Source organism: Typopeltis vanoorti, chromosome 22 (assembly GCF_054136105.1).
Source record: "Typopeltis vanoorti isolate ZY-2024b chromosome 22, IOZ_Tvanoo_1.0, whole genome shotgun sequence".
In the NCBI taxonomy this organism is placed as follows: Eukaryota; Metazoa; Arthropoda; class Arachnida; order Uropygi; family Thelyphonidae; genus Typopeltis; species Typopeltis vanoorti.
In genome coordinates this window covers 99,572,485-99,586,207 of record NC_143570.1, presented here as the reverse complement: position 1 = coordinate 99,586,207, position 13,723 = coordinate 99,572,485, and the positions used below count along the sequence as shown (strand labels likewise).

At 36.0% G+C, this 13,723-nt stretch overlaps 1 protein-coding gene across 5 annotated transcripts in view; it reads left to right on the top strand.

Moving 5' to 3' along the window:
- Nucleotides 1-13,723, top strand: part of LOC150094589 (nuclear receptor subfamily 2 group C member 2-like) — an 808,056-nt gene that overhangs the window by 694,856 nt on the left and 99,477 nt on the right. For all 5 annotated transcript variants that reach the window (XM_090412047.1, XM_090412048.1, XM_090412044.1 and 2 more), the window contains one exon: nt 6,724-6,863. In XM_090412047.1, the coding sequence (XP_090268173.1) occupies nt 6,724-6,863 (140 nt within the window). The remainder of the gene's footprint in view (nt 1-6,723; nt 6,864-13,723) is intronic.

The window sequence follows — 13,723 nt, the reverse complement described above, 5'->3', positions numbered from 1 at the left end:
AGCAGGATTTTTTCTCCTGGAAACTTGAATTTTTCATCCCGCGTCCGGACAAATTGGCCTTCAAAACACATGCAATTTACAGACAAAAAACACTGTTGTTGGTGATGATGGACGATAGATGCCGTAGTTGGAGAATTAAGTAGTAGTGTCCAAGGACTCCATGATGAGTTCTTTGACTCCCTGGAGGTGTCACGTATAATAATAATATCTGATCATTATCGGAATTATCCACACTTTCGGGAATCCTACATTCGTTAGGGTTTTTTTTGAGTGTCAGCAGCTCTTCTGTGTTATCAATAGTAGATATCTCATATATGTTAGTATATTATTGTAGATCAACAACTTCTTATAATACACATAAGTATTCAGTTTTATTCAGGAATGGATAAATATTTACTATGTCTGTTGTTTCCGACTTGAATAAAAATGTCCCTATACCGTTAAAAAACTTTCCAACCTCAACAGGTGCTATACTGTGCAAGCAAGAAAAACAAGCAGTTTTGTTTATCACTAAATGCCTCTGTAGCACAATTGGAAGAACAACGGAACATTGCGTCCTTCAATTGGTAGGACGCAATGGGTTTGATTCTTATCATGATGAGGGGAATCCATATATGGGATTTTTCAATTGAAGGTGAGTTAGCCAATCTCATAAGGAGGTAGCAGGGTTTTTTCTCCCTTTTTTTTTTGTCTCTACACGAGGTTAAAAAAAACCCGTGCAAAGACAAATCGACCTTCAGAACATATACGCAATTTACAGACAAAAAATACTGTTGTTGGTGATGATGGGCAGTAGATGGTGTTGATGGTAGTAGTGTTGTATTAGGAGAATTAAGTAGTAGTGCAGAGGGTGAGATGTATTTAGTGAAGTAGAGCAGAGTAGAGTGCCCTCCTGAAATGAGGCCTTAATATTCCCTGGGAGTGTCACATAATAATTATAAATACAGTAAACTTAGAGACAACTTGAACGACACACTTAATGGAAAACACTTTGCCTCCCACAAATTATACTAGATGCATGCAAACAGACGGAGGTAGAGAGCTTTTTCACCTAGAACCTGAGGTGTTTTGTCCCCCAGAACAAGCAAACTGGCCACTTGAACACACGCATCTACAGACATAAGACAGACCAGGAGGCATAGGACTAACCACCTTATCCTCGAATTATGGTTGTTAAAGTCCAAGAATACTTGGAAAGGTCGTTGCTGCTTAAGTGCCTGTTGGGACCACTGATAGGATAGGATAGCCATGCAAACAGAACAGATTTATTGGCAGTAAACATAGCAGCTAACTAAACACATTTGTCCTAACATCTGCTTTCAAAATTTCAGCTCCAAAAAATATGTGTAACAGCTGTTTATAATACAGTCACTGGATACAGAAAGCACTCGATTTATGAAAAGCAAAATGAATATAAGAAGGTGGTCTGAAAAATTCTTGGCCTAAAAATGAAAAAACGAATTTATAATTTCAAAATTATTTTTATTTTTCAACATAATTTCCCTTAAGACTAATACGTTTATTCCAGCGATGCTACAGCACCATTTTCCCATCCCTGTAGTGGTTCTCAATAAGATCTGCAAAATACTCCTCTACAGCTGCAATCACCTCTTGATTCAAAGAAAAATGCTGACTAATGAGAAAGAGTTTTAGTTTTGGGAAGAGATAGAAGTCAGAGGGAGCTGAATTTGGGGAATAGGGTAGATGTTCCAACAATTCGTAGTGCATATCCCTTAATTTTCACTTTGTCAAAACACCTTTGTCGCCAGGTGCATTGTCCTGATGAAAGATGATTTTTTCTTCTGCAAACCGGGTCTTTTCTCACAAATTTTTTCTTCTGGTCTGGTTAAAAGATCAGAATAATATTTCCCGGTTATTGTTTTACCCTTTTCAAGATAATTAATAAACAAAATGCCTTTATCATCCCAAAACACCGATGCCATGACCTTTCCTGCTGATGGAACCGACTTTTTCTTCTTTGGCGCTGAACAACCGGCTTCTGTCCACTATTTTGACTACTGTTTGGATTCTGGTGTGTAATGGTGAATCCAAGTCTCATCCATAGTAATAAATTGATGCACAAAATCAGTTTTATTGATTATTCTTGGTAAAATACTGTAAGCACTGTTCAGAGATTTTCATGTGAGTGCATTTTTTGTCTGCTGTGAGCAAGCGTAGCACCCATCTTGCGCAAAGCTTTTTCATTTGCAATTCTTCATGCAAAATATATCCTACACATTCTTCTGAAATGCCTATAGTCTCAGCAATTTCACACACTTTGACTCGCCATTCATCCAATACCATATCACTTGATCAATAATTTCCGGTGTTGTTACACTTTTTGGATGTCCTTCACGTGGATCATCTTCAAGACCGGTACGACACATTTATGCTTGGCAGCCCATTTCTTAATTATCGAAAACAAGAAGAGTGCCAATAAATTTTTATGAACTTTGAATGAATTTCTTTTGCCGTTAAACCTTCTTTTACAAAGAATTTTATAACTGCACGATACTCAGTTTTGTCCATTTCAAGGGATACAGACAACAGTTTTGCTTCAAACAGCTGTATAAAACAAACTACTTGATAGAATGACTCGCAATTTCACATGGATGCTTATGACAGATGTATCAACTTTGAAAAAAAAAAAAATCTTGCCAATAGTGTTGCCATTTATGGTCAAGGCCGAGAACTTTTAAGACTAGTCTTATATATATGTGTGTGTGTGTGTGTGTGTATATTGGGTTGGCAAATAAGTTCGTTCGTTTTTTCAGAGTTATTTCAGAGATAATGATATATTAAAAACTTGTTTATATTAATGAAATGAGCCAAAGGGCTTCACTTCGGCGATTTTAAAATTATTTAAATTAAGGAGATATTTAATTCCACATTATTTCAAAGCCAAATAAGAAAACTTTAAGATAGAAATCAAAGAGTTTCATGCCGAATATAGCAAACTATAAAAGTTCGGCGAGTCCAAGCCTGAACAAACACCTGGGTGGTAGTTTACTGGGCAACTCGTTATAAAGATGGATAAAGCTAGGATCGCTGTTCTTAGTATTTGCCCTAATTTTTAAATAATTTTAACATCGCCGAAGTGAAGCCTTTTGGCTTTTTATTTCATTAATTTATCTGTGCACCTTTTTGACAACTCATACTGTAAAGTATTAAAGCTATTATCACTATAATCTTGGTATTATTTGGTCTACCTACTCACTGATGAGACTTCAATAAAGGTTGAAACCGGTCTGGGTAGTGACCTATCTCCCTTAATGTAAAACAACATACATCTCCAAGGGTTGAGTTTTACATTAGGGCAAATACTAAGAATAGCGATCCTAGCTTTATCCACCTTTACAATGAGTTGCCCGGTATTGTATCACCCAGGTGTTTGCTCATGCTTGGACTCGCCGAACTTTTATAGTTTGCTATATTTGACATGAAACTCTTCTATTTCTATGTGGGATTAAATATCCCCATAATTTAAATAAATTGTTTATATTATATATAAAAACTTGCTTACCATGTCAGTTCACACTTCACACACACACAAAACAGGTGAAACTCGGAATACAAAAACAGCAACTCGTGACAAATAACAATGTTCAATTGGATTGGCTGACACAATAACCAATTATAGCCACTGATTTCTAGGTACTCTTGCCTCAACATTCACTGTATCTCACCTTCTGGGCAGTTTAAAGCCACTGTAATGCTAAGAATTTGACCTGCTACACCATATGTACATCATTTGCATTGAATTGTATGTTTGCGCATCGAAAAGTCTCCTCTTCATGAAGCATTAGTATGTTGTGTTTAATTTTAGGAATCACACAAAGCCAGGATACAATTAGGGGAGTCTTTAATGGAATAAATGTAAAAATATAATATCGGTGATGGAAGTTTATTTTGCACTTGGTTAGACTATAATAAATATAGTTTAATCCTTTATCCAAGTGTAGGCAAACAAAGTTTGCACCTGAAAATATCTTCAGGACTAAGGCAAGGTGGTACATCTGTTGGCAACTTGTAGCAAAGGTGGACCAAGCTCTCATTACTCCTTGTCTTAGTATCTCTCATAATGCAAAGCACATCTCCTTGCAGACATGTATAATGCTATGCATTAAGGGAAGGGCCACTACCCAGAACAGTTTCGACCTTTATTGAGGTCTCATCAGTGGGAGGCAGACCAAGAAGTGGTGATACTAAGGCAGAAGCAATGGAGAGGTCATATTTACCTGTATGAGTTGCCAAAGGGTGTACCACCTTATTACTAAATTACTCTGGATTTAGAGAAAGATGTTGGAAGTTTATTTTGCACTTTACACTTGGATAAAGGATTAAACTAAATTTATTATAGTCTAACCAAGTGCAAAATAAACTTCCAACATCTTTCTCTAAATTCAGAGTAATTTAATTAATTTATTTATTTATTCGTATGGAGTTTCCTCTCTTTTTCTCCCCTGTCCCTATTGGGGCGAGTTGAGCCCCCTCATGGGGGGGTTAAGTATTTATGGCTGTAGACAGTGGTGCACCGGGGGGGGGGGGGTCACCCCACAAAGAAAAGGAAAAAAACACTAGAAAATTTTCCAGAAATCTTTTCCTAATTTAAATTCATTTTTTTATTTATGTTGTGTCGTGTCTTCTATTTCTATACTACTTATGAATTACCGATCACCACAGATGCTCAGTCATAGGTCGTATGCGATGCGTAGTGTGTATTCGCAAATCGTCTACTCAATTCGGCCTTCCCCCCCCCAAAAAAAAAGGTTAAATCCTGAGCGCTCGGCCCCCTCCAAGATTAAATCCTGAGCGCGCCACTGGCTGTAGATCCATGTGTGTTCATGGGACCGGTTTGCCTGCTTACGGGATGAAAAACGCCAGATAAACTGGCGGAAAAAACCCTACTGCCCACACTCAAGACTGGCTAACTTAGCTATGGCTGAGGAAGATCCTCAAATTCCTCACGTCTTCGACGGGAATCGAATCTGGGACACTCCTTCCCCAGTTATATGGTTGCAAAGCACACAGCCACTAGGCTAACCACTCGGACAGTAATTGAGTAATAAGGTGGTACACCCTTTGGCAACTCGTATAGGTAAATATGACCCTCCATTGTTTCTGCCTTAGTATCACCACTTCTTGGTCTGCCTCCCACTGATGAGACCTCAATAAAGGTCGAAACTGTTCTGGGTAGTGGCCCTTCCCTTAATGCATAGCATTATACATGTCCGCAAGGAGATGTGCTTTGCATTATGGGAGATACTAAGACAAGGAGTGATGAGAGTTTGGTCAATCTTTGATACAAGTTGCCAACAGATGCACAACCTTGCCTCAGTCCTGAAGATATTTTCAGGTGCAAACTTTGTTTGCCTACACTTGGATAAAAGATTAAACTAAATTTATTATAATATCAGTGATGTTGCTATTCTGTGGATGGATACTGTACACCTAGCACACCCTGAATGTTCACCCCTGGATTCTGTAGTCACCACTCCAGTTTCATTCCATCTCATGTCATTAATTCCTAGTATGGCTAATTTTAATCTATCCATTTCTCTCTTCAAGAAGTGGTATGATAGACTTTGTGTTTTCTAGGAAGGACTTCCCATGATGAGTCTTTTGACTCCATGAAGGCCTGAATAATAATAATATTTTCTAACTTTTCGATTTGTTGGTGAGTTCTTACATTCCACATCCCAGTGAGTGTACAAGGATTTTGCTGGTTTACAATCTGAGAAGCCTTATTCCTTCCCCTGCCATGCATAAGTATTGAGTCATTGTGTGCTTTATTATTATTATTCAAAACGGTTACTAAAGAAAAAAAAAAAGATACAAAATAAATTTGCTCCCCTCTGAGAAACCAACTCATATGATTTCAAAAATAAAGGCAGCATTTCCTTACCATATGCCAGCACAGTTTGAAAATACTTAGTGCATTTTCTAATACAAGTCAATATAGAAACTTCTTTTTAACTGTTCACACTCTACTGAATTTTCTACAAATGCTAAAATATAGCATTTATTTTGAAAAACATCCTGGAGTATACAAGGTTCTATGTACTTGCAGCAAAGCATACATTGGACAGACTGAAAGAAGCTTTGATATCTTTATAAAAGGAATAAAAAAACTGCCTCCCTCATTAAACAGGAACCAAGGTTCACGACATTTAGAAGTTTCTTATAGTTTTATGTAACCTGTTAGATCTCCATTATGCCAGTAACCATCTAAACACTTTGCACACAATGAATGTTTAATACTTCATATATCAAATGATTCACATGATTAATATTTGTGTTATTATTAATGTGATGCATTTCAAAATAACTCTGATGTTAGAACTGCTCAGGATAATAATAATAATGTTTTTATATATTCTCTAGCACATATATCTTACTGACAAAGCTGTTAATAAAGAGCGAAACATGTAGAAGTTTAGTTTGTTATTATGGCACATCAAGTAAATCCCATCTGCATCTAAATATTATTCATATGGTGACAACAGAGTGAGTGAATTTTATGATTTAAATGAAATAGAGCAGTGATGGTATTCTGTCTGTTAGAATCTGCTGCAAAATTTTAAGAATGCTGTGCTGGTGGGGGGGGGGGGGGGGATATTGTCAGTTTTATTCTGTGTATCTGTATTGTTTTAAAATATATGTAATTATAAATACTCCTTTTTTTTTTAAGTTATTTTTATTAAGTAAATTGCTGTTTTTTAGAACTGATGTTCAGTCCACGTTGGTCCGTAGCAGTTGGAGTGAGTTATTCACTTTGGGACTTGCTCAGTGCTCCCAGGTGATGTCCTTAAAGACCATCCTGACAGCAATTGCAGGCCACCTACAGAGCAGCGTTCAGCAAGGTGAGTGCCAATCATGCCAATCACAGTACCGGCCATGATGGAAATTTATGTACAACTAAACATAGGTGCGAAGTATACTATTGAGATTTAAGTTGAAATAATACGAATACAAGATAAACATACCGGCCACTGAATTAGAAACCTCTGTGCAGATACATATAAACATTACTTATGTCAGCATACGTGCAAAATACCTAGTCACATGCATCACCACATGTTCAAGCAACTATTTAAGAATGTTGCTGGTCAGTAATTGTCAATAGTGTTAATCACAATGGAAAAACAAAGGATTTTTCAGAATTCAACAGAGGGCTTATTGTGGATGTTTGTCTAGCTGGTGCTGTGATTTTGAAAGCTTCAGAGCTGTCTAGTTTCTCAAAAGGTGAGATATCCTGGGTGTGTTTAATCAGTGGAAAAATAACTCGCATTGTTTGTCTAAGAGTGTCCTAAGACAGTCTGTCAGGAACGAGATTACTGTTAGGTTTGTTTCCTACCCATATCTCACCAAACTATGCACAGGGAATTGAAGAGGATTGGTATTGGCAGTTGCTACAGAAACCATTCTGCGAAGAACCAGAAAGTTCGTCTGTGGTAGTGTCATGGAACACTGAAAGGCTGCAGAAAAGTCATGTGGTCTGATGTGTCATGGTACACTTTGTTCTGTACCAATGGTAGATAGAGAGTTTTGTAAGTGCTCCAAGAAGCAGCAAACCCAGCTTGCGTTATAAACACAACTCAAGTTTCTGTCATGGTGTGGAGCATGTTCTGTTGGTACGGAACAGGTCCCCTGATATTGCTGGAAGGTCAGGTGTCCTCCAAGGAATATCTGAACATTGTTGTTGATCATGTAGTGTTGGCTTAATAACTTGGATTAACATAACTTATTTATGTGGTTGCCATGTTTTATGTGCTATGAATATGAACTTTTGTTGTGTTAACTGTGTTGATAGAATTTCCACAGTTTGTGTTTTAATGTTCTGTAATTGTTTAGATGTTATAGGTTGTATGGCAGGTTGTTGAGAAACTGTGTAGAGGGTTGTGGTTGGACATGTTATGCAATACATATCTCTAGTGTTATGGTAAATGTGATTGAAACAGTATATTGGTAATAGTGTATGTGTAATCTTTTGTGTCAGTCTTTTTCTAAAAATGGAACCTGATAATAAGCTTTCTTTGGAATGTGGAGCATGAGGATAGATTGAAAGAATGCAAGTTGCAAAACCTTGTGAATAGGAGGAAGATGGGGGATATGATTGAGGCATATAAGTTAGTCATGGGTTGTTATCAGGTTGACATGGAAGAGATTTTTCATAGTATGGGAGAGAGAAGAGGCCATTGCTGGAAACTGTATAAGGAGAGTGTGAGCAGAGGAGTGAAAAGCAGGTTCTTTGCTTGGAGAGTGGAATTCATTGCCTGCATGTGTTGTGAATTTAGACACAATGAATAAGTTTAAGGCATGGGTAGATGAGGTTGTGTGCAATAGTGTGTACCTCCCACAATGAGTCAGAGACTTATTGTGGGAGGTACACATGTTGATAACATCTGACATGTTAATAATAAATAATAATAACAAACAAACATATTTTTATTATTTAGTTTGTTTGGTATTGTTATGCCATTAAAATCAGTTATGAATAATGTCCAACACCTAAGCTTGTCAATTTGATTGATAATCCTGTACAGAGATGATATTGTGCACAAACAGCTACAATTCAGTAGGTTGAAATTAAAACTAGCATAACAACTAAACAGGTTAGCCTTCCTCAAATGATTCCAAGATAGCAATACAATTCTCACTTTTCTCAAACTCTGAGTTTGAGAAATGTGCAGCAGTATCATGGCGGAGCAATTTCCCTTATCTAATTCTGCTGTCACTGTTATAAAATGTGAGTAAGTTGCTAAGGCTGGACTACAAAGCCATGCTGTACACCATAGAGTATTTTATTCCAGTTTACTCATTCTTGAATTCTACCTTTAATCATCTTCTTCAATACTTTAACTGTTACTCCTGAGATACTAACTGATCTGTAATTGTTATTAAGTTAAAGGGGATAATAAATCCCTCATTATTTTAAAGCTGGATACGAAAAAAAAATAGCCTCTTGGCTCTTTATCGCTGTAATTGTTATTTCTGTCTTGGAGCCACCTTTATGTAATGGAACTATCTTACCCACTTTCCACTCCCTTGGAACCTTGCAAGAACTAAGACTTAGGTTAAACAACTTCATGAGAATTGTGCATTCTTTTAACATACCACTTCATCCCACTGCTGTGTTCACATTGATGTTTTTCGAAATGCTCAGCATCTCCAGTATATCTACCTCAGTTCTTACATCAGTCTCTGTCACATCAGCAACTGCATAATCTCCACCTGAATGATACACTCTTGCAAGGTGATCACTTAATAACTCAATTATGTCTTCTGCATCTGTCACTTTCCTACCATTGGCACTGACTGAAGTTAGCCTCCCATGATCATTCTTCGTATAGCAAAAAAAAAAAAAAACACTTTTTAGGATTTCCTATGGCCTGTTTACCCTTCTTGATTGCATTTTGTACTGGTCATAAATATGCGTATCAACTTTTCTCTCTATTCCCTCCACAATGTTTTTTTTTTTTTCATCTCCTACTTTATATCACTATTCATCCACTTAATCCCTACTTGGTTTATCCTACTGACAATCCCTGACCATTTCCTATGCACTATTAACATTCAATAGTACATGATGAACAAAGCTGGTGAACTGCAAAGCTGATAACAGCTTTGCAGTTCACCAGTTGCAGTTCAGGGGGGGGGGGGGAGCTTGGAGACAAATAATTACATCAATAAATTTTTATAATTATTGATTTAATTTAATAATTTCATCAATAAATGTCTTTGAGCTTTTTTTTTATGTAATTATTTATTGATGTAAACTATAAATACATTATTTTCATTTTGCATCAATTTTAATGATCTTTAATTCTTGTGGGAAAAAAAAAGATATTCAGAATTAATAGTTTTTAGCACAATTTCATATATATAAAAAAATTGACTGGCATATTTTGTTAAAAATCAACTAATTAATCCTAAAATAAATCATTTCAGTTTAAAAGCAAAAAAATCATAAAATTAACAAGTAAAATAATAAATTACATACACTTACCTTTTAAAAATATATTTTTCTGTTTAAATTTGTTTCACTATAAATTTACAATTCACACTTCACTCAGTAACTCACTAGACACAGAGGGCAAACTAAATGATTACTGTTCACAAATCAGAAAAAAAGAAGAACCAAAAACAGGAACGTGTGTTTTACTGCTGCAATAAAACACGTTCTATTGCTACCCCACCATGGGCCAAAACAGGCCAATCCATAATAAAATTTTAAGACAGACAAAGCTTTCCCAGGGTCGAGAGTGTAAGATTACATATCTCATTCAATTTTACGATTATAATTTGTGGAATTTTTTAATTGATCCAGTGCCCCCCCCCGCAGATGCCCATAGCCGTGTGATTGCATTTTATCGATGTATGAAAGTTTTGAGAGGGCATAGCGCATCAGCGCTCATCTTAATTGGTCCAATGCAATTAATTGCAGGATAACTTTGAATACTTCTGCGTAGAGTGGGGGAACAATCTGTTTTAGGATTTATTGGAAAACAACAATGAAGGAGAATACTATATTCAGTTGGTATATTTGAAATACCAAAAGATGAAAATATGTGAACCATCATTTATAAGACATGTGAGAATAGGAAAGAATAAGTGTGAGTAGAAACACTTTCATTAATGGTAAAGAATAATTAATGATTATCATTTGTGATATGTGTGTCCTATAAGTTGCTGGATAGAGCGAATAGCACAATCCGATAAATTCTAAATATGAATAAGTGAATTTATGATGGTATAATTTAAAAAAAAAACTTATGAAGAGAGAGAGAGTATTGCAGGAATAAATATGGTTTAATGGAGAAGCAAATCATCTCGTAAAATTTGTTGCATATGTTGTGTGTATTTCTTTGATTTGTGTATATTTCGCTCCGTTTTCCAAGAATTTTATTTTGTTTACTGAGACTCAGTATACATAACATCTGATCATTATTGGAATTATCCAAACTAACGAATGTGGTAATCCTGTATTCATTAGTTTTTTTTTTATTTTTTAGTATCAGCGGTTCTTATGTCTTATCAATCTCACATATGCTGGTATTTTGTTATAGATCAACAACGTCTTTTAATACACAGAATATTCATTTTTATTCAGGAATAAAATAAATAAAATAAAAGTAAAAAATAGATATTTTTTACTGTCTGTTGTTTCCGAAGACTAGAATAAAAATGTCTCTATATACCGTTAAAAAAACTTTGCAACCTCAACAGATGCTATACTGCACAAGCAAAAGAAAAAACAATTAGCATTTTTCTCCTAACATCCACTTTCAAATTTTAAGTTCTAGAAAACATGCGTAACAACTGTTTGTAATATACATCGGATACGAAAAGTGCTCATCTCATGACAAGTGACAACATTCAATTGGATTGGTTGACACAATAACCAATCACAGACGCTAGGTGCTGACCCAAAATTTTAGCTCACCTTGCCCCGCCTTCTCAGCAGTTTAAAAATATTAGAAAGCTAAGAATTTGACCTTTACATCTTTTCGAATGGCTCAAAGGCGTATGCATTTCGAAAGCACACCCAGGCTATTAACACGAATGTGACGCAATGTTTACGCACCGAAAAGTGCCTTCTTCTTTATTACCCTCCTGAAGAGGACAGTGAAGCATTAGTACAGTATTAGTACAGTATATTGTGTTCAATTTTAGGAATCGCGAAGTCTGCAAGCAATTGGGAGAGTCTTTAATGGGAATAAATGCAAAAATATAATATGGGTGATACTGATATTTCGTGGATGAGCACCGCACACCTAGCACACCCGGAATATTCACCCCTGATATATATATATTTATATAATATTCATCCAAGCTTGATTTGTTTCCTCAGTCTTAAGTAAAAGGCTGGTTATATTCCATTAATTCGAGCCTTACCCAAGGGCCTATGAGTTGTGGAAATACTTTCTAAACATGAATGCTGTGCTGAACAAAGCGGCCTTTTGCAGCTGCACAATTTTTAATCCATCTAACTCGAGTGCTTCTAGATGTTTTTTCAATGTTTTAGGGATGGTGCCTAATACCTATTATTATGGGATCAACTTTCGTTTTCTTTTGCCAGATTCATTCAACTTCAACTTGCAAATTGCGATACTTTGTAATTTTTTCAGTTTCTTTGTCATCAATCCGAATATATATATATATATATTATGTGTGTGTGAGGGTGGGTGTGGTTGTGTGTGTGTGGGTGTAATTTTTTATTTATTTTTAAATAGTCCAGAAATCCTGCTCTAGAGACCAAACATTGACCTTTCTCATGACACTTCAGGCCTCCAATAAGTGGGGGAGGTGGTCCCATACTAGGCAATGAAATTCATCTCCCACCTAAAGACAATCACAAACATCCATACCCACAGCAGGATTCGAACCCATGACCTATTGGTGGAATTTAAAAAATTCCACCAATAGAATTCCACCAAAGAAATTTAAAAAGTATATATGATAACCACTTGGCCAACCAGGACAGCAAGTTTACTCCTCAGAATACCAGCTTTGCTTATTCTGTTATGTATTTCCATATTTAATATGCCATTTTTATTAAATATTGTCTCCCTAAAACATTTCAACTATTTAATCTGAAATGTTTCACTTGTCGTATAGGTTTCTCATTCATAATTCAGTTGATTCTAACAACCCACCCATATTTGGCCTGAACCCAGTTTTCCAAGTTCTCTTCCTCAATTTTTCTTAGCTGCTTCTCAAGTATTCTTGAATAAATCTTAACTAGAGTACTCAGTAGGAAATTCCTCTGTAGTTCTCACATTCAGTTTTATTTTCCTTTTTTATAGATGGGTGATATGAAATCTCTTCTCCATTCATCAGAATTTAATCTTCCTACCTGGCCTTGTGAACTATGCAGTAGAGCCACTGTAAAACTTTTATACCTCCATATTTCAGCATTGCTGGTCAGATATCATCTACATTAGCTGCCTTTCCTCATCTGACGTTTTTAATGGCTTGTTCTACCTCATATATTAATATATATATATATATATATACTCTTCATTGTATTTCTTTTGAATCTTATATAGTACTGTTCTGTCACTGCTTATTTCATTTGCAGTCTTTCAAAGTGATTTCTCCAGATGTTCAGAATATCTTCAGTTTTCACGCTACCTTTATCATTTCTAATTGCTTTTCCAAAAAATCTTTCCATGATTTTTGTTGTGTTACTTTTGCGCATTGCTCTGCTTTCATATATTTTTTTCTGTATTCTCTTAGAGCACATGTTGACTTACTTGCCAGGCACTTTCAGTGTGCTTTCTTCTTTTCCATGACTGCTTCTTCCTGAGCCCACCTTAGAGTTCTGGTTTTTCTATTCTTGCAGACAACTTCACCACAACTTCACTTCCATTTCATTTTTGCTGGTGATGTTTCAAACATATCTATCATTATTATAGAAGTTAACGACCTAAAAATAATGTCTGCAAGCTGGCCTGATGAAGTTTTGCCAGCCTTAATGCACCTTGCTGTTTATATTGGAGACTTCAACAGTCATCATACCCAATGGGGTTGTAGAGAAACTGGTGCAAATGGTGCCAAGCTAGCAAAGTGGGCAGATACAAACAACATACAGCTGATTTTCAATCCCAAGGATAATTGCACTTTTAAGGTGCCGACCAGCCATCATGTTTTAGAAAGATTCCCACACAGTCAACACCGCCCTGTCTTTTTTGAGGTTGGCCCTCAAATTCCAATTACT